The sequence below is a fragment of the Pezoporus wallicus genome, unplaced genomic scaffold (assembly GCF_028554395.1).
Source record: "Pezoporus wallicus isolate ANWC-B61680 ecotype Strahan unplaced genomic scaffold, APGP_CSIRO_Pwel_v1 contig_2545, whole genome shotgun sequence".
In the NCBI taxonomy this organism is placed as follows: domain Eukaryota; kingdom Metazoa; phylum Chordata; class Aves; order Psittaciformes; family Psittacidae; genus Pezoporus; species Pezoporus wallicus.
This window is the reverse complement of record NW_026640157.1, coordinates 205,023-226,446: the sequence shown is the minus strand read 5'-3', so window position 1 is coordinate 226,446 and position 21,424 is coordinate 205,023. Positions and strand designations below refer to the sequence as shown.

The following is a 21,424-nucleotide window of genomic DNA, read 5'->3' as shown; positions in this document are numbered from 1 at the left end:
GCAGCGTAACTCTCGTAACTCCGTATCAGGCCAGCAGGTTGGTGACTCAGTGCCCTTCAACAGAGAGTCATCCACTGCAATTAGTTATAATTTCTTTTTATGGTAACCACCATGCACTGCTGTGGTGCAGGTTCTCCTTGTGGTCCTTGCTCATGGATAGCTAAAACCTTCAAAGCATCATGTCTGTTATTGATCTGGATGTTGGAGGGTGGACACTGAGTTAGAGCCCTGCTTTTTCTGGGTCACCAGGGTCCAAGGTGCCTCAGTCTCAGCAGTATCCACTGTAGGTACATGGTTGTGAAGCCATGTATCTGTCTTAACAACAGCTGTTGGAAAGTGCTGCTTGAATTCGAACTTGGTAAATGCCTTTTGTGTGGTTTCCTGATCATTACCAGCCCAGGTAAGGCCTGGTGTTTATGTTTTTCTTGTTCACTTAGTGTTTTGCTTGTAAGAAAATGTGTAGTTGTACTGTGTACTGGCACTGATATATAACATGAGCTGTTTAATGGACTTAGTGATAACCTGGAAAAAAAACAATTTCCATTGCAATGGATGCTTGTTGATCTCTCTTTCATAACTAAAATATTTTGCTTTATTCCAGGCTCACATTAAATTTCCTATTGACTATCCATATTCACCACCTACCTTCAGATTTCTGACCAAAATGTGGCACCCCAACATTTATGAGGTAAGGTGTGTTTTAAACTAATTTTTTTTTCCTCAGGCATATGAGAAGGTTTTCTGTGTCCTTAAACTTCTAGAAATATTAAAGGTACCTAATGTCTCTAGTCATAACTAAAGTGGTTAGCTGTTTTTATTTAAATGTCAGCTTCATGGTTGCAGAGTTAAATCTAAACATTGTGGGAAATGTTGTTCCTGTAGTCAGGGATGGAGCCTTTCTCATACCTGAAAGTGCAGAAGACATCCCCAGCTGAAGCACTGTGCCATGAGCATTGGCAAATTTAGGGACTTCTTCGATCAGGGGTGGTGTGTGGGTTCTTGCCCTACTATGATATTTAGGCAACAAGTTGTTTGTACGCCTTTCAAGTACATTTTTAATTTAGGTATATCTCACAAAATTGTATAATGAAACAAGAAATGGTGGGAAATGGTCTTCTGCAGCAGTCAGCCTATGACAAAGGGGCTTGGACTTGGGATGCTCCAACTGCAGAAAGGAGTCCAGCTTCAGGAGGAGTCATGCACAGCCTGGTCACCTTGGGGCCAGAGTGAACAGATACTTTTGGACTAAATGTCTGCTAGTCATTTTTAAGTGGCCCTTAGTTCAAGGCATGTTCAAAGTGTAACACTGGGCTACTGGGTCCATCACTGGATCATGGTACAATTACATACCAGGTTCAGAGGGTGAATAATTTTATATAAATTCTCTTTAGAAAGCAGCATTCCCTACTTTGAAAGCATTGTCTTCGTGATACTGAGCACAGGCTGCTTGGAAAGATTTAAGGTAAAGTCATCATGGACCAAAGCACTGGGGGAAGTGCTGCAATGAGGATATGACTAGTACATCTCAGCATGGCATGGTGCTCTGCTGATGGTGCTCTAGCTGTGTTAATGCGGCAGTGCTCAGGCTAACCCTGCTGTTGCTGGAGCATAGCATATGTTGCCCTAGATCCAGTGTGAATGTACTATCTTGTGTTTCTTGCTGGGCAAGTGACATCTATCAAGTGACATCTATCAAGTGGCATTTATCAAGTGTCCTTTAAGGTTTATCCTGGAGCCTGGTTGTGTTGAGCTGTTGTGTTAGAGCTGATGCAAGAAGTAGCTTGTGTCATGGTGTAAGCACAGTTGGTAACTTAGAACCATGCAGCTGCTTGCTCACTTCCCCCCTTCTTCCCTCTCCCCTACTCCTGGACAGATGGGGAGGAGAATCAAAAGAATATAAGTCCCATGGGTTGAGATAAGAACAGTCCAGTAACTAAGGTATAACAAAATTGCTACTGCTGCCACCAATAATAATAATGATAAGGGAAATAACAAGAGGAGAGAATATAAAACTAAAAGGGGAAAAGAAAAACAATAAACACAAGTGATGCATAGTACAATTTCTCACCACCCACCCACTGATACACAGCCCAACCCGAGCACCAGTCTGGGCCTTTCGGGTAACTCCCCCCAGTTTATATACTGGGCATGATGTGCTGTGGTATGGAATACCCCTTTGGCTAGTTTGGGTCAGGTGTCCTGTCTCTGTTCCCTCACGGCTTCTTGTGCCTCACTGGCAGAGCATGAGACTGAGAAAGTCCTTGGTCGGGGTAAGCATTACTTGGCAACAACTAAAACAGTGGTGTGTTATCAGCATTGTTCTCAGACTAAAGCCAAAACCACAGCACTGCACCAGCTACTAAGAAGGAGAAAAACAGCTGTTACAGCTGAACCCAGGACAGTATGCACTCCTTATTCCATACCATTCTCATCATGCTCAGATCCCACATTTTTCAACATACCTTCGCTTTTTGTCTCATATATATACATACACACACACAAAGAGACAGATATCATTCCTTAGTACATGGACCATCCCTATAAAGTTTGCTGAGTTCATTCAGTCCATGATGTCAGGCTCCATCTAATGTAACCGTCTTTTAGGGCAGAAGAGAAGGTGTGTAGTGTTGGATATTTGCCTGCTGACGACACCGCTGAACTCCTCTGGTCACTGCTGAGCATGTCTCATTTCATCAAAGTTCGTTCTTTGTTGGGGTGATGATCGGAGGGAAGTCAGGGTCAGTCTATGGTGACCTGATGACAGTACTGGGAGACTCCTGCTGCTGCCACAGTCTTTTCCCATGATTTTATCCTCTGATATGATCCTGACAGCACGTCTTTTTAAAGCCCAGAGTGATGGAGATGGGCATCTAGCTGTTGGGCTGTTAAATGTGTTATATAGCAGGCAAAAGCATATAATCGAGTTTGTTGGCTGTTTTCCCCCAAAATTAAATCCCCTTGAGGTACATGGCAGACTTCCCCATCTTGCCACATTAACCATCAGGTATATCCAGGTCCCTGAGCAAAAGCAATCCCACGAGTAAGTTTGTCTTTACTTGAAGCAGGAATAACCCAGACTGTCTTCCCCAGAAAATTCTTTATGTGCACCACAGGAAACTTATCCCCCTCTATAGTATGTGAAAATTCTGATTGGGCTGGGCCAACCCTGTTGCAGATCCTCTAGTGTTAGCTAACCAGATGGCTTTTGGTAAATGTGTATCCCAGCGTTTGGAAGTCCCACGACCCATTGCTCTCGGTGTAGTTTTTAACAGCTCATTGTCTCATCTGATTTTCGCAGAGGCTGGTGTGTGATAGGGGATGCGATATGCCTGCTCTAAAGAGTGTCTGTAAGTGCCCAAGTGTCTATAAGGTTGTTCCATAAACGAGTCCCATTGTCTGACTCAGTTCTTTCTGGGCTGCCATGTTGCCAAAAGATTTGTTTCTCAAGGACCAGGATAGTGTTCTGGGCAGAGGTGTAGGACACAGCATATCTTCCCAGCTATCAGGTAGTTGCTTCCACCATGATAAGCACATGGCCTTGGCAGGTTGGTGGGAGTGTATGTTCCACATTTTTCGGATTCCCATGAAAAAAGACAATGTAAACAATCAAAATCTCTATTCTACTTTCTGCATTATTAGTGCAAAGCAAATATATATATATTGTTTTGAAGCAGGTTACATACATACCAACCCCTGGTTGCATGTGATACCGCCAAGCAGGAGAAGGAGATGGAACATGTTGCCCTGTCGGAGAGGTGGTAGGCAGTGCGTTGTCAGGGCATCCTTCGAATCAAGATGGCCTTCTCACCTGTCCGTCCCTGCAGAGATCCTTATATCCCCCCTCTATATGTTGCATCTCTGCCTTTATGTCTTGAGGTGTCATGGGCCTGCCGGGCTAAAAATAATTCACCCTTATGTTGCCAATCTAAGTCCATCTGAGCCACTTCAATCTTAGCAGCTTTATCCACTTGTTGGTTGTTCTGGTGTTCCTCAGTGGCCTGACTCTTGGGTACATGAGCATCTGTGTGGCGTACCTTCACCACCAGGTTCTGCACCTGTGCAGCAATATCTTTCCACAGTGCAGCAGCACAGATGGGTTTACCTCTGGGTTGCCAGTTACTCTGCTTCCATTGCTTCAACCACCCCCACAGGGCATTTGCCCACTTACTCCATGTAGCATTGGCTGCATGATGTGTAGAGGAGACCCTGCCTTTGAACATCCAGCCCAGCACAGGCAAATGAGGTGCCAGGTGGGGCTGTGCTTCAGTGCCAATCATTTCTGAAGCAGCTTGAACCCCTTCATAGGCTGCCATTATCTCCTTTTCAGTTGGAGTATAGCTGGCCTCAGATCCTCTGTATCCCCGACTCCAAAAGCCGAGGGATCAACCTCGAGTCTCCCCTGGAACTTTCTGCCAGAGGCTGCAGGTAGGACCATTCTCCCTGGCTGCAGCGTAAAGCACATTTTTCACATCTTGCCCAGTCCGAACTGGTCCAAGGGTTACTGCATGAACTCTCTCTTGTTTAATTTGTTCAAAGTCTTGGTGTTGCTCAGGGCCCCATTTAAAATCATTCTTCTTCTGGGTCACATGATAGAGAGGGCTTACAATCAAATTGTAATTTGGGATGTGCATTCTCCAGAACCCCACAACACCCAAAAAAACTTGCGTTTCTTTCTTGCTAGTTGGTGGAGACATTGCTGTTATCTTGTTGATCACATCTGTGGGGATATGGTGACTTCCATCTTGCCATTTTATTTCCAAAAATTTAATCTCCTGTGCAGGTCCCTTGACCTTACTCATTGTAAGGCAAAACCACCCTTCAGAAGGATTTGGATTATTTTCCTCCCTTTCTCAAAAACTTCTTCTGCTGTATCACCCCACATGATCTTGTCAGTGTATTGCAGGTGTTCTGGAGCTTGCCTCTGTTCCAGTGCAGTCTGGATCAGTCCATGGCAGATGGTAGGGTTGTGTTTCCACTCACCCTTGGGGCAGTCAGTACCAAATGTACTGGACACCCCTCCAAGTAAAAGCGAACTGTGGCCTGCACTCTACTGCCAAAGAGGTTGAGAAAAATTCATTGGCAATATCAATCGTGGCATACCACTTGGTTGCCTTTGACTCCAGTTCATATTGATGTTCTAGCATGTCCGGTACAGCAGCACTCTGTGGTGGTGTGACTTCACCCACAGTGAAGTGACCAACACAGCACTGCACCAGCTACTAAGAAAGAGAAAAATAACTGTTACAGGTGAACCCAGGACAGCTTGAGACAGAGTTTAATAATGCTGTTGTAAAGTCTGAAAAGCAGTTCATTTCATTGAATTGGTTGAAAACTACCAAATTTCGGAGGTGTCTTTGAAAGTTGAAGGCCCGTTTTGGCTCACAATTTGATTTAAGCTTTTAGTGGAGGCCGGTCAAATCTCTCCTAAACTTTTAGATATTCTAGACAAATATTGGCCTGCTAGGACTACTGCTTGGATAGTTTTGAGGTGCTAAAGGCTTCTCAAAAATGTTCCTCTTGGTGTAGCTCTGTCACCTTATCACAGGTCTTTGTATGAGAAGTCCTGCAAGCTTCCTTTGGGTCTACTTCAAAACAGGAATGTCACTTCTCTCCTTTGCTGCAAACAAACAATGGCATCAGTTGATGCCTTAGCTTGGAAGGCCGTTTTCTAAAATGCTTTGTCTGGAATGAGCATACTTCAAATTTAATTTTGAAAATACTGAAAACTGTACTGATGGCTTAATAATAGATGGCCAAAAGCCTCTCCAAACTTCAGTGCAAAACAAGATAGTAATCAGCTTTAATTACTGGATTCTCAGGAGGATTGCCCTAAGCCCAAGGACATCCTGAAATCAGTCATCTGACAGTCTTCTGACTTGAGTTTTTGACTTGGCACTGAATCTTGCATGTAGCCAAGGATGATGTTTCTTTTTAAGGCTCTGTTTCAGTTACATGGGAGTTTGATCTATAAATAGATAACTTTGAGACCTACAGTTTACCGCAGATTCATACTGTGGATGTTAATTCTGGTTCCAGAAATTCTCATGCAGGAGGTGAGTGGGAAATGGTTACCAAAACAGTATGTACAAAATGTGTCTTAGAAAGGACCTCTCCTAGCCCTGGTGAGAAAGATGAAAAAATTGCTCTAGAAACAACTGAAGGTAGGAGGAGAAATTAACCCAAAACTTTATTTTGGGGTTACTCTTCAAATACTCCAGCTCTCACACTCTCTTTGTGTTCATAGCAGTATTTCTTGGAGCTGAGGGAATCTAAAGCATCTTGCAGGCTGTTTCAGAAACAACATTTAAGCAGTGAAGATGAGGCACTGGGATATCTCCAAATGAAGCTGAGAATGTCAGGAGGAGGGGGGAAATAATCTTTTAGTGTAAGGAAGATGAAAGAAAGTAACAGTTTACAGAACCTGCTGGTGGGAAGAGATTGAGAGGGCAGGGCTGTTCCACTTTTGAGCAATGAGGGTTTTATTTGGTTCGGTGTCTGTCATCCCCATCCCCCTTCCATCTCCAGTTTACTTGGGTCATCTAGCTGAGTTTTGATAAAACTGCATTCAAGACTTGGTTTTTGTAAGTTCTCAGTCCTAATAGAAGTATAGGCTATTTCCTATTGGCAGATGAATCCTCCTTGTTTATATCTTTCAAAACTGTACATGGGGAAAGAATCTCCTATTGATGAAAGCGATCCCTAAAACCTTGTGCTGATCTCATCAGGCCTCATGACACCTTCCCCCTTCCAGACTCTATAATACAGTGGTGCCCTGCTTGAATCCCCAAATGTAGCATTGTTGAAAGATGGAAACTTCTTGCATTCTTGCTTCCCCCAATATCTTCATATTGCCAAATATCTGCTTGTCCGCATGCTGCTTACTTGATCGCTTGAGGAAATTCCCCTGAGTGCAGTGATTGTGGCCAGGAGATGCCAGCACTGCATTCTTCCAGTAGATGGTTAAAGGACAAACTGGGTAAACTCACAGAAGTTATGAATAAAATCAGAATAGGCTGTGAACATACTCTAACATTAGTAAGGTTAACTCCACCTTAAAATGATATTAAAAAAAAAATCTAGATTGTACAAGCCTGTTGGAGTCCTAAAAAGGAAACTTCCTTGTTATGTTGCTAGAAGTTTGCTATAAGTGGATGCTTGGGTATTCAGCAGCTCCATGTGCTACATTGCTGTTTTTCATTGTGTTCTTGACCCAAAAAGGAAAAAAAAAAAAAGCTTAAAAATGATGAGAGCTTGCTAAATTAGCATACCTGGCAGGGTTAGTGAGATGCTGAAGTCTGGATACTGATCACAAGCCTCCAGTGTTGAAGCAGGATCTTATTTGGCTATAAAATAAATTCCATTCAGGTGAGCTGTTGCTACTTGTAGCTGTGATCACTGGCTTGGGCTCAAAGGTATGGATGCTATCACTGTGAGCAGTGCTACTTTGGTTTGGCTCCTGTGAGCAGTGTTGGAGAATCCTCCGGATGTAGATGAGACCAGGTGCATGGGGAACTGACATCCTGTGGTTCTGAACAGAACTGATCTGCAGCTTCTTCTCTGTTTCTGTCAGCAGCCTGTACCTTGGATCAGGGTGACAAAGGACAGTGTGAGTTCTGCCCATCAGCTGAGGCTGTGCCACCTGAATGTGTGGGGCTGCCTCTGGGAACTTGTTAGCCATCCTGGCAGCCAGCTGCAAGATGCAGCAAGCCAGCAGGGCCTGGAGAGGCCAACATCTGGTGGCTGGCCTCAGGCTCCATCTGCACCCTTTACCCTATCCTGCAGTAAGGCATTGGGACCTCACAAGCCCCTGGAGTTAACTTTAGCAGAAAATATCAGCTGTGGTGAATACTGCTGCTTCGCTCCTACAAAGTGGTCATGTCAGAGTGCTGTTGCTGATGGAAATTGGTTTTACCGGCTTCTTAGTGTTTATAAATGGTAGGCATCATGGAGCTTTAAATTAAGGCTATAACACTGGTAAGTAGAACAGAGATCGAGGATTATGTGGCTGTATGGTTTTCCATATGCTGTCAAAATATTCTTCGTCTTGCAATGCTGGAAGGGATTTTGAGTGAAACCTTCAGAGAGGGCATCTCATGCCTTTTCACCTGATATTTCAAATGGCTGTGTCCTAGGGGAGCAGCGTAAGCCTGCCCTGCACCATCTGTTCAACCTTCTTGTGTCTTGGGAGAAGCATTGTTTTGATACCTGAACTAGTAGAGTGCTAAACCTTTCAATTAAAAAATTCCTGTAACTAACTCAGCTATCACTGGGAACAAAAGTTTTTAAACCTACTTTGGGTCTCTTGTGACTAAAGCTCACTTCTATCACTGTGAAAGTACATGTTATCTGGAGACTAATTTTGTTTTACATTATTTCTACTTTTGCTTGCTTTCCTACATTCTTTAAACCTCTTGACTTGAGATGATTAGTCTGCAAATTGGTACAAAATACTGTTTAGCAAGGGAGACTTTTCAACATATAAATACAGTAGACCCAAGAAGAATTGAGAAATGTTTCCAGTTATTGCATATATTTTTACTGGTGCTTGGGGTGTCCATATCAACAAGGTTAAACTTCTCAGAACATAGTGTTGGAGTTATAGAATCATAGAATCATTAGGGTTGGAAAGGACCTTAAGATCATCCAGTTCCAACCCCCCTGCCATGGGCAGGGATGCCTCACAGTAGACCATGTCACCCAAGGCTCTATCCAACCTGGCCTTGAACACTGCCAGGGATGAAGCATTCACCACTTTTTCAGGCAACCTATGCCAGTGCCTCACCACCCTCACAGTAAAGAACTTCTTCCTTATATCTAACCCTGTACTTCCCCTGTTTAAGTTGAAACCTATCACCCCTTGTCCTATTGCTACAGTCCCTGATGAAGAGTCCCTCTCTGGCATCCTTGTAGACCCCCTTCAGATATTGGAAGGCTGCTATGAGATGTTAGACCTTTCCCTCAAGCCAGGCTACTTTCAGATTTTGTTTCTGTCTTGCAGAATGGAGATGTATGTATTTCAATTCTTCACCCACCTGTAGATGACCCACAAAGTGGAGAGCTGCCATCCGAGAGGTGGAACCCTACCCAAAATGTCAGGTAATAGTGTGAATCTGTGATGTACAGCAATGATCTCAGACTTGTTATCTCTACGACTAAGGCCTGTGTTGGGACAAGTTTGGAAGGGAATTTAAGACTTGGGGGGCTTTAGGTCATGAATTGGGTGGGAAGCTGTTTGAAGTGCTGTGTCCCCCAATGCTGGGCTAACAATGTGGAGACTGCTGTCCTGTTCACAGGGATTCATGTTTTTAAAGCAAATTGTCCAAAATGTTCTAGCCTTTCCCAGTCCATGTTATCCTGCATATAAGTTTTTCTAACTCCTCCAAGATAAAAATTTCTTTACTGTGAGAGTGACAGATCACTGGAAGAGGTTGCCCAGGGGGGTTGTGGAGTCTCCTACGTTGGAGATATTCAAGGAGTTATCTTGAGCAGTTAAAAATGTAGTTTTCTTCCTGGAAAATAAATGAAAGATCACCAAGTGCCAGAGACATTCAAGGCTAACCTGATAATTTTCTTGAAACGTGAGATGAATTTCATTCTCATTACAAGACACTGCCAATAAAGAACTGATAAAACTCATGTTAAGTAGCAGCTCACTGACCTGTGCAGCTGGAGTAGTAAGTGATATAGTAGAAAAACCTTGAAGTAAGGTACTTCCTGTTCTAAATTTTTAATCTCATTTATTATCTAAATAAGGTTAAAATAATTGCCTCTAGGTTTTTAGCATATCAAGAAGGGGAAAATGGAAGACCTAGGGAAATACAGACCAGTCAGTCTCACCTCTGTGCCTGGCAGAATCATGGAGCAGATTCTCCTGGAAAGCATGCTAAGGCACATGAAAAACGAGGTGGTTGGTGGCAGCCAGCATGGCTTCACTAAGGGGAAATCCTGCCTGACCAGTATGGTGGCCTTCTATGATGGGGCTACAGAACTGATGGATGGAGCAAAGCAGTTGATGTTGTCTACCTGGACTTGTGAGAAGCGTCTGATACTGTCCCACATTAGAGAGACATCAATTTGACGGATGGACTACTCAGTGGATAAGGAATTGGCTGGATGGCCGCACAAAGAGAGTTGCGGTTAACAGCTCAATGTCCAAGTGGAGACAGGTAACAAGTGGTGTCCCTTGGGTTGGTGTTGGGACTGATCCTGTTTAACATCTTTGTCAGAGACACAGACAATGGGATTGAGTCTGCTCTCAGCAAGTTTGCCAATGGTGCTAACCTGTGTGGTTTGGTTGATACACTGGAGGGAAGGGATGCCATCCAGAGAGATCTTGACATACTTGTGAGGTGGGCCAATGCCAACCTCATGAAGTTCAACAATGCAAAGTGCAATGTCCTACACCTGGGTGGGGGCAATCCCAGGCACAGCTACAGGTTGGGCAGAGAAGTGATTCAGAGCAGCCCTGAAGAGACAGTCAAGTTTGTTGGTTGACAAGAAAATGAACATGAGCCAGCAGTATGCACTCGCAGCCCAGAAATCCAACCATATCCTGGGCTGCATCAAAAGGAGCGTGACCAGCAGATCGAATGAGGTGGTCCTGCCCCTCTGCTCCGCTCTTGTGAGACCTCACTTGGAGTATTGTGTACAGTTCTGGTGGCCTCAACATAAAAAGGACATGGAACTGTTGGAACAAGTCCAGAGGAGGGCCCACGGGGGCTGGAGCACCTCCTGTATGAAGATAGGCTGAGAAAGGTGGGGCTGTGCAGCCTGGAGAAGAGAAGGCTGAGTGGAGACCTCATAGCAGCCTTCCAGTGTCTGAAGTGGGCCTATAAGGATGCTGGGGAGGGACTCTTCAGTAGGGACTGTAGTGATAGGGCAAGGGATAATGGGTTAAAACTTAAACAGGGGAAGTTTAGATTGGATATAAGGATTAAGTTCTTTACTGTGAGGGTGGTGAGGCACTGGAATGGATTCCCCAAGGAAGTTGTGAATGCTTCATCCCTGGTGGTGTTCAAGGCCAGGTTGGACAGAGCCTTGGGTGATATGGTTTAGTGTGAGGTGTCCCTGCCCATGGCAGGGGGCTGAAACTAGATGATCTTAAGGTCCTTTCCAACCCAAGCCATTCTGTAATTCTATAACTGTGCTTTCTTTTGGCCATTTATTAGATGCTGATTCCCCAATTTGAAATCTGTTATTTACTGGTAAATTCACCTAGGGACCACAGCACACCTGAGGGAGTGCAGTGATTTGAAAAGGCTTGTCTGATAGTTTGACTCGGCTTTCTTCTAACTTAGCATCATTAAATTAATTTGAAAAGAGCCTTTGTCAAAGCAAAAATCTGGCAAGGGGGATTTATTGGATTCTCGACCCTTGGAATATGATTGTAATGCACTCTGCAAAGTGTTGAACTAGGGATAATGTGGCAGGAGACTAGAAGTTGTAGCAGTCAGCAAATTGTAACAACTGCTGCTTCTCCTGGTGCATGCTACTTCAAGGTTAAAAAGGCTCAAGAGAAATGGTGCATCTTAGCTGTGTGAATTCAATGAAGGCTTGGGAATCTTACCTTCAGAGCTTGAGGTAAACATTATCCAATCCATCCTTGCCAAGTACAAGTGAGTATAAAGCAACCTCTCAATGTTCTAGTTCCTATTAAAAAAACAAAATTGAAGAAAATTTTAAATACTATTTTAAGCTCTATGTTGTTCACCTGTCCCTCTGCTCATGTGGCTGTTAAACTGTTTTTTTACTTATACATCTGATATGGTTAGGACTAGGTGACAAGCCTCCACTCATAGTTAGGAGACAGCTTTGGACATTACTTATATTGCACACATTTTGAGTATTTCATTATATACAGCCCTAAAGATTGATATGAAACTTCTCATGCACTAGTTCTCTGATTTCTGTTCTTCTTTACCATGGTGCAATTTTTGGTGCTTACTCTTGGAACATGTTTGGTTTAAGGGTGATATTTGGGGAGAAAATATTCATCAGCTGTATCATCAAGTGCAAATAAACCTTGTCCTTAACTGTTAGCCTGCTGCCAGCATCACCTGTTCGGCTAAGTGCCAATAGAAATGTGTCCTGCTGGGGTCCATTTGGCTTTGCAAGGCTCCAGAGTGTCAGACAGGGGGGCAGCAGATCTGAAGGTGTGGGAGGGGAGTATGCTTGTTGTAATGAGCTGCATGTGTAACCTAGGGTGTCTCTTCAGCTTCTGAATTTTGTAAATCCTCCTGGGTATTGACTGTTTACTACAGATGACTGTGGTTGAAGTACATGGAGGTGGAAATGTCATTCAACTTGGAAAGCACATGTACTTCCACCTCTAATGGTGTTAAGCACGCTCATTAATTTTTTTAAATATAGTCAATATGGTCTTTCCCATCACTCAGGGCTAGATGAGACAAGCTTAAGTAAATATGGCAAACATCCCGCAAGATGTGAAGGAATGCAGCTGTGATCTTTGTAGCAGAATATACTGCTTTTCTTTGTGTCCCATAAAGCTGAGGAAATAGTGGCATGGCTTAGGGGTTGAGGCTCTGATCATTTTAGTTGCCTGTCTCCAAATCTCTCCAGGCCTCAATCTGTCCTTTAAGGTGCACAGGCCAGAACTGAGCACAGTATTCAAGATGTTGGTATATCTGTTTCTTGTGAAGATAGTTGATGCCCTGTCTTATTATTGTTTTGTTTCCTGAGGATGCCTATTTTTGTTGGCTTTTTTTGGCTGCTTTAGTGCATTGAGCTGGTTGCAGAAACTGGCCAGATACAACATTACTGTCAGTACAGTTTAAGCCAAAACCTCTTAATTTGTACTGGAGAGTAAAAATGTGCTAGGACAAATCTGTAAGTACCTCTAAAGGTGGATCTGAGAAGCTACAATGTAGATAGTAGCTGGAACAAAAAAAAAATCCTTGGGAGTATGGGATCCACTCTGTAATGTCTGATTTTGTTTAGATTCAATTCGTGTCTGAGCCTTCTGTTGCTATGTGGAGAGAAAAAGGTACTTGGCAGGTATGATTCCTTGAGCATCTACTGGCTTCTCTCCTCTGCTGATAAAGGGATGTAAAGGGACTCACTGTGGAGACAAGAGCACCATAAACACTTAAAACAAAGTGGCTTGGCAACTGAGGAGCATGCTGTTCCCCAGAATGGGGTGGGGGGGATGTAAGAAAGCAGAAGGTGGGCTTGAAATCCCCACTCTTCATGCAAACAACTTGAATGAAACAACCTTGACTGAGGGAAAAAACAGATCCATGACAGTACTGGAAAGAGTCAATCTGCATCCAGCCTGCTGCAGTTTGCATTTGATGCTAAGGATGTTTTCACAATAAAGTTTAACTATGTGTTTTGGTTTTGGTCTTGTCAAATCCCGATCAAGGACTTTTCAGTCTCTCATGCTCTGCCAATGAAGAGGAGCACAAGAAGGCAGGAGGGAGCAGACAGGACACCTGACTGAAACTAGCCAAAGGGGTATTCCATACCACACCATGTCAAGCCCAGTATATAAACTGGGAGGAGTTACCCAGAAGGGACTGATCACTGCTCGGGTTGGGCTGGGTATCGGTCAGCGGGTGGTGAGCAATTGTATTGTGCATCTGTATTGTGCATCACTTGGGGTATCTGAGCTTTCATTTCTTTCTTCCCCCCCCCCCCATTATTATTATCATTATTGGTATTGTTGGTTTCCTTTTATTATCACTATATTGTACTTTATTTTAGTTATTAAACTGTTCTTATCTCAACCCATGGGATTTCCATTCTTTTGATTCTCTTCCCCATCCCAACCGGGAGGGGAAAGGGGGGGTGTGAGTGCACAGCTGTGTGGTACTTAATTACCGGCTGGGATTAAATCACGACAGTGGCTTTTGGCACCCAATGTGGGGCCCAAAGGGCTGAGATAATAACAGATCTGAAAAGGGAATGTTAAAACAAATTTGTTGCAAGCATTCATTGTATTGTAATAGTCGCTGGTCACAATGTTGCCTCATTTGCTCTCAGAGTTCATACACATGTGCTCACTGGTACACTATATAATGCTTTTCTTGTCATGTGCTCCCTGTGGTGATGTTTATTCATGGAGCTTGGTCTAAAGTTGTCATGTTGTTGTACTTTGTAGTGCTGGGTTGTGATATGACCGAATCACTGATCATGAGACTAATCTGGTATGTGTACTTAGTATTGTCACCTTTGTCCCTCGGGAGCCATTTGGTAGGAACTAAGAATGATTACACCTTTGGCCTTTTCTCCTCAGAGAACCAACCTGTAACAGGAACATCTTCCTACAGCTTCCATCCTTCATTCCTTCCTTTCCTTCCCCTTTCCTTCCCTCCAATATCCTTCTTCTCCTCCAGGATAATTACAGTAGTATCTGAGAATTTTGAAGATTTTTAATATCCTTTGAATACCCTTGAAACCAGGCTGTTTTTTTTGCAAGGCACCAGCATGTTTTTGTATATGGTTCCGATCTTGCTTAGGGTTAAACAGCTACATGTGGCGATTCCACTCCCTGTGAGCAGCTTTAGTGGCACACAGGCTGAGGAGAGACCTGGCCACAGCTCCAATCCCTTAACTTGCTGGGAGGAAGGGAAGGCAGTGCAGCCTCATCCAGTGGGAGGACTACTATGACCCAAAGCCTACATGGCGTAGGCAAAGAGCCTCGCTTTCTGCTGGGAGGCCAAATGTAATGAGGAACATGCTGACCAGGCAGGTTTCCAACCCTGCACTATTCATGGGTGGTGTGGACAAACTGAATTCTGGTCTAATGCAAGCTTTGCCTGCTACTGCCCTACCACAAGCACATGCACAGACATGATAGTCTATTGTCAGATTGGGTCTTTGAGGTTTGTATTGTGTTACAATACAAACTGATGTCCAGGATCTGAAGTTCATAAATATCTGCTCTCACATCAACTATTATCCTTAGCTATCCTTAATTATCCATAATTAAAGTTTTTACTTTAAACAAATTTTTTTGATGCATCACCTAAAGAAGATGGCATCCAGAATCTGTGAATGTGTTAGATCTGACTGCTGTTGTGGTTACTTTTTTCAGGACTATCTTACTGAGTGTGATCTCTTTGCTTAATGAGCCCAACACATTCTCTCCTGCCAATGTGGATGCATCAGTCATGTTCAGGAAATGGAGGGACAGTAAAGGAAAAGACAAAGAATATGCTGAAATCATAAGGTAAGCTTTGTCATGTGTGATGCTGTACTACTGGCCTCCTGGTTTTAATCCTATGAAACAGGTTGCTCACAGAATTTGCTGAAACCAGCTTCTTGCTGTGGTTGCTCCTTTCAAAATGAATTTTACAGTCTTATTCCAACTCTATGCTTCTGGTCCTTTCAGTATTTTCAGCACACAACTGTTGCAAACTTCTGGAGCAGGAGTACCGGGCTGATCCATCTTCAACTGGGATTTACTGGCAGCAAATAGGTTTTGCAGAGCATCATGCCAGATCAGTCTGAAAAAGAGCAATTCGAAGTCCCTACTTGACTCTGAGCACTGCTTGCATTGCTTGGGTTGATTCAAACTGACTGCATCCTACTAATTTTGTGCTTAATGCACTCATGAATCATCATCTTGTCCCTCCAATTCGAAGGAATATCAGCAGAATTTGGCAAGCTCTTGCAAAGCTGGGTTTAATTAGAAGCACTGTTCAGTTTTGATTGTACTTTGAGAAGTTCATGGTTCATCAGGTGCTGTAGGGAGATCACATAAACTTGAGCCAGGGTTGCTGTGGAGTGGCGGATGGGCAGCCCATGTTGCAGTGGGACTGCTGTCGTGCTTGCCTGGGGCAAGACCACATCTGCATTGACTCCACTAGCTGGGTGTCACAGAACCGTGGTCGCCTTAGGCCAGTGGACAAGATGTGTTAGGGAGACCCTCCCATTGAGTCATGAGCTGCCAAATTCTTGTGGGAATTGCAGTCTTGAGCATGTTGGTGTAATCGGTGGTAGAGGGTAGCTGTGGATGGTATCTCTGAACCTACCTCAATAAGTCACCTTAGCAAATCCCTAACTATCCCTTCTGTAACAAATGTAATGAAATTTGCTCTGAGCTCTAGCAGGTCACTAATGTGGAATCCTGTAGAATAACTGGTTTCATATGTTGCTGAGAGCGTGTGTGCTGCAAACACCCTTGGAGTGCTCCTAAGCCTGGGGCTGTGGCAACTAAATCTGTTTCTAATGCTGCTTGTAGTGCTTCAGCCAAACATCAGCTTTCCTGACTGAGGTGCCAGGAGAGCCGGGACAGGCTGGGAGGTGGGGAGTTGAGCCATGCTGCCAGCGCATGGCTCTGCTCACGTTGCTGTGCCCTCCTCCCTGCAGGAAACAAGTTTTGGCTACTAAAGTTGAGGCAGAAAAGGATGGCGTGAAGGTCCCCACTACACTGGCAGAGTACTGCATTAAAACTAAAGTGCCTTCCAATGACAACAGTTCAGATTTGCTTTATGACGACTTGTATGATGACGACATTGATGACGAGGACGAGGAGGATGCCGACTGTTATGATGATGATGATTCTGGCAATGAGGAGTCGTGACCTGTTCCCTCTATGCCCCTGTACTGCCCTGATGACTCAGGCCAGAAGGGAGCAGCGGTAACCTAGCAGCAGTCCAGCAAAACCAGATGGGGGGTGGGGTGGGAGGTGTGGGGGTGTGGTGTCAAAAAAACCCTGTCTCCTGTTGTATGGCTGTTTGCTCCTTTTTTTTTTATGGACCTCTTAAACCCTTTACAGAATGTTTTAATTCTTGCATTTTTAACCCTTTCATCACTGTATTATGATTTCTTTTTTAAAAAGAAACTCCTTTTTTCACTTCTCTATGAAATGCTTACAGCAAAACAGGTTTGCTTGTGTTTAGATTCTTGAATTAAATACAGTCTTACATTGAGATGTTTAATGTATTTAAAGCTGGAACAAACCCATTGGTTTTCAGGAGCTCAAGTGCTGCATTTACTGGGAGCTAAAAATCCATACAAAGCAAACTGCCATGGTTTAGCTGCTCTATTTACAATAATAGCATGTGTACATTCATTTAGCCTTGTCACAGTGGCTTTTCCTTTATAAGGTAGGGCGGTGAAGAGTATAAAGCTACTGTGTTGAGCTTAATGGGATGTCACTGAAAGGTACAGTATTCCTTTTTAGACTGCTTAAGAAGTTAGGAACTAGCTGGCCCCTGAAGCCCCAGAGGGCACAATCATCAGCTTTGTCTCTGAAAAAGGTTTGTGATATGAACCCTAAAATAAACACTTAACACTTCACATCTGTACAACTGAGCCCTGGATTGCTATTTATTTATTTATTTATTTATTTAGACTAAGTTGGGATTGGAAAAGCTCAGTTTAGCCATGCTGCTGAGATCTGCTGCCACCTGCCCCTCTCCCGAGGGAGGAAAACAGAAGTGCATCCTGCTGCCCAGTGGGCCAGCGTTCATCCCAAACTTGTTTTTTGGCAGTGGGAGAGACTGATAGCCTCCTGCCCCAGTGCTCACTAGCAGCCCTTGCTTCCTGCAGCCCAAGTCCAGTGCTGGCCTGAGCCTTTCTGTTGGTTATGTAGGCCACATGTTGGTAAATGCAGTCCTGCTATATCTCTGTGGGGTTGGCAAAAGTCAAAGCTGCCTTTGGTGCCTACCTGGGGTGGAGTATGGATGTGTGCTGGGCTCTCCCCTGCCTGGCTGGCTGGGGCATGGGTGAGTGTGTGCAGCACCACAGGTGAGGAGACTGCACTGATTTCAGGCTGTAGGAGTGGCAAGGTTTGACAGGCTATTTAGCAGCATGCTTCAGTTGGTGCACCAAGCTCAGTCTCCTGCATGTTTTGGGGAGTTCTTGGCAGAGTTTAGGGCTCTCCCTTGTGGGCAGTGGGGATCCTGCATGCTTATGTCTGCAGAACCCTCTTCCTCAGTCCTTCAACACATTCACCCTGTTGCAGTGTGCTCTCATTTGGCTGTGGTACAGTGGCTTGAATTCATCTTTTGCATGACCCCTTGATCAGCAGCCAGCCCTGCCCTCTTGCACTGAGCCCTGGCACCTCCAGGAGCAGATCTGAGATGCTGGCCCTGCTTGGGCAAGAGCCTCCGTTCCTACAGGTACAGAGGCAGTTTCCCTGATAAGAGCTGCAGGCTTGAGCATTTGTTTATGCCTTGCCTTTGTATATCTCAGGGTTTTCATTGGTATGTCACCAGCTGCAGACCCTCAAGGGGTGCTTTGGTGGGAGTAAACTTTGCACTTGCTCACTCTTGTCCTGGTCCTTACCCCAAGATACATCTGATCACAGAATAAAGTGTGCTGCCTGGAGGGAGAGGCAGGGAGAAAGACTGGTGGGGTTCAGAAGTGAGCAGGGCAGATGTGTTTTCAAAATTTTGCTTGACTGGGGTTTGCTGCTGCAGGGACAGCCCCTGCTCCTATGCCCCAGGGTGTGCTGGTGGTGCATCCCTCTACCTCCTGCAGAGTAAAGGCTACCTTTGCTAAGGCTGCCTTGTTCCCCCCCCCCCCCCCCCCCCCCCCCCCAGTGCTCCCTGTGATGGTCCACCCTCCTGTTTGCATGTTACCTAGGGAGGCAGCTGGACCCCTCCTGAACTGTCCCACATGGGCTAATTCAGTTTGTCCTTCCAGCAAGCACTGACTCCTGGTGTATTCTGGAGCTGGCATTAGGGCAATGTCAGTGTTTGCAAATGGGCCCCTAGTACACCTGGATACAGGATTGGTCTCAGGGCCACACTGGGGTAGAGAGGCCAGCCTCCAGATTTGGGGAGTGAAGGAGCAGAGTATGGCAATGCTGGCTGTGCTGATGACTTAGTTTGAAATGATACTGCATCTTCCAGGCTTGCCCTTGTATTTTTCACTATCCTCACTGAATACTCACCAGTAACTTGAATTTTCAAGCTTGGTAGTGTAAGATGCATTATCATGACTCTTCTGTTACCCTTTTTTTTTCAAGACAACCTATTTTGTGAGCTCCTCCATTAGCAGAGTAATTTGTCTTCCCCACTGTCCTATGCAGTGTCATTGCTTGTTGACCTGTTGTTTTTTTTGTTGTTTACTGAAATACAAGGGGTTTAAGGGTATTTAAGAACCTGTGGAAAAATGTTTACCTGATCTGTATTCCCCTTCAAATGCAGTTTCCACCTATTCTGAAGCCAGCAGCATACGCTAGATTTCTTAGTAGTTTTTCTTAGCTGAAAGCCCAGATGGGTTGTTGTGGGCTTTTTTTAGTATAACTTACCAGAAAGAATTAACTGATGCAGTTTTTTGTGTTGTCCTCCCCTTCAATAGTTATCTTTTGTCTTTTTTGCACATCTGTCTACTAATAAAAATGTGAAATTAAGATATTCCTGGACTGTTACTTCACTGTTAATTGAGCTGGTTTATTTGCATGGTTTATTTAAAGCTTTGAATAACAGCTCTTTTTTTACAAGTTCATTGCTGCTCCAGTAGCAATGCCTATACTTAAATATTTATAAAGTCATTGGAAAATAAAGCTTCCGGTTGACAGCTACATGCCTGAACAGGCAAAAGGCCATGGGCTTTGTTGTTATATTTAGTCTTGCTAAGTCAGCAAAGGGGAGAGCAAGGAGAAGATGTTTCATGGTGTCATGACTGCAGCAGTGATGCAGGACTTGGGGTAAAGTTGCTGCTGCTGCCATGGGGCTGGGGTGCTGCTGGTGGCTGGTTCCCTGACAGGGCAGCACAGCAGAGGAAGCATGTGCAAGTGGAGAAGTTTGCTTTTGCAGTGCCTTGCTGCTGAGGTCAAGCTAAAACTAGCAGGACACTTGTACAGGAGTTGCACTTACTGTGCTTGAAATTGCTTGGAGGGCAGCAACTGCAGAGTCAAATGTGGTTGTGGCCTGAGTGGCCTTGCGCTTGAAGAATAGTGATGGCATTTCAGAGCTGCATTCCTAGATGAGTATCTATATTGAGGAATGGGATGGAGAGAGATGGTGGTGCCTGGGTCATCTGATTGGATCAGGCTAGCTTGTATCTCCTGCTTCGCTCCTACAGCACCAGGCTGCCCAGAGCTACCGGTAGCTTCTTAATCCAGAAGGTGTGGTACCAAAGCCAGGACAAGCTCTCAAGCCTGCTCTGCACTGGGTAAACCTGGCTGCCACATGTGCAAGTTGGTTGTGTTTGGGTTGTTTTGGGTTTTTTTCCCCCTTTCCTTGATGGCTGAGTTCAGCTGAGCAACCTTGGCTCTGCCATCACTGGTAGAACAGGGTATTAGTGAGGAAACAGCTGCAGAAGAGCCCTGCTGGAACCAACAGTGTAGGGAAAAGGGAAAATATCCTGTTTTGTCTTGCCTGGAGAGGAGGAGAGACTACCCGTGGCTGACTGCAGTCAGGGCCCCAGAGCAAGGGGGGAAGGTGCTGGAATTGCCTTTGCTGTTTTGTGCTGGGGAAAAAAGGAGGATGCCAGAGGGCAATATAGCCCATCACCTCCATGTGTGGAAGTGTTGCCCTTTTGTACCCACAGCATCTGCTGAGGCTGGAAATTGTGCAGCTGGGGCCAGCAATGAAGCACTGGCTGACATCTTTGTGAAGACATCTCCCTTGCAGCTACTTAAGGGGCTGCTGTGCACTAGCACCAACTTTCATCTGTTACCTTTTGCCACTTTCAACAGCTTCTGGACCCTAACAGACAAGCAAGGACTGACCTACACCTGTGAGGCAGCAGTGGAGTTTTATAAGCAAAAAAGTGTCTGAAGATGGCTTTTAGGGGTTGGTGGGGTGTTTTTCAAATGGCAGCTCTGACCACACGTAAATTAGGGGCTGTTGCTTGGTCTCAGCTGTTGGTGCAACCCTTCTACAAGCTCTTAGTCTTGAGCCTGCAGAAGCATTTTGCCCTCCTTGACATTCATTCCCTAAAGCTGGTAGCAGTGGGACAGCAGCTGGTGGTTTGACCATTATCAAAACTTGAGCTAGAGCAGAGGAAGGCCAATGCAGTTCATGTGCTGCTCAGAGGGGAGGAGGAATGCTGAGTGACACACTGACTTCTGGCAAGTGCATCCCACAGAATTAGGAAGTGCAAAAAAGACCCTCACCTGCAGCATGGATACAACATGGCTTCATATTTACCTAGCCCCCTCTGCTGTGAGGGGCAAGGATGTTCAGGAAGATGGGCCTAGGGCAGGAGCCATCCCTCAGGAGCCTTCACCACTGACCTTGCTCCTGGTGGAGACCATGCCATGGCCAAAGCAAGAGAGGATAATGCTGCAGCTGTGCTGCCTCCTTACCTATCCCAGCTGCTCCACAGGGACTCAGAGCACAGTGCCAGAGATATGATGCTTATGACCAGGATCCAATCACTGCTGCAGGTGGCTCTGAGCTCTCAACACTGAGGTGCACTCACATTTGTCAGTATTTGGCATCCCCTGCAGACCCAGCTGCTGCTGTTACTCTCTAGGCAGGTAGAAATGGATAGGCTGAGC

The 21,424-nt window shown here is 44.9% G+C and overlaps 1 protein-coding gene across 1 annotated transcript in view; it reads left to right on the top strand.

The window, feature by feature from the left end:
- The window catches only part of LOC130603761 (ubiquitin-conjugating enzyme E2 R2-like), a 92,290-nt gene extending 75,014 nt beyond the window's left edge, over positions 1 to 17,276 (top strand). Inside the window, exons 2-5 of the mRNA XM_057417773.1 lie at positions 602 to 688; positions 8,999 to 9,096; positions 15,056 to 15,190; positions 16,333 to 17,276. Coding sequence (XP_057273756.1) covers positions 602 to 688; positions 8,999 to 9,096; positions 15,056 to 15,190; positions 16,333 to 16,546 — 534 coding nt within the window. The 3' untranslated portion in view covers positions 16,547 to 17,276. The remainder of the gene's footprint in view (positions 1 to 601; positions 689 to 8,998; positions 9,097 to 15,055; positions 15,191 to 16,332) is intronic.
- Positions 17,277 to 21,424: the final 4,148 nt, after the last annotated feature.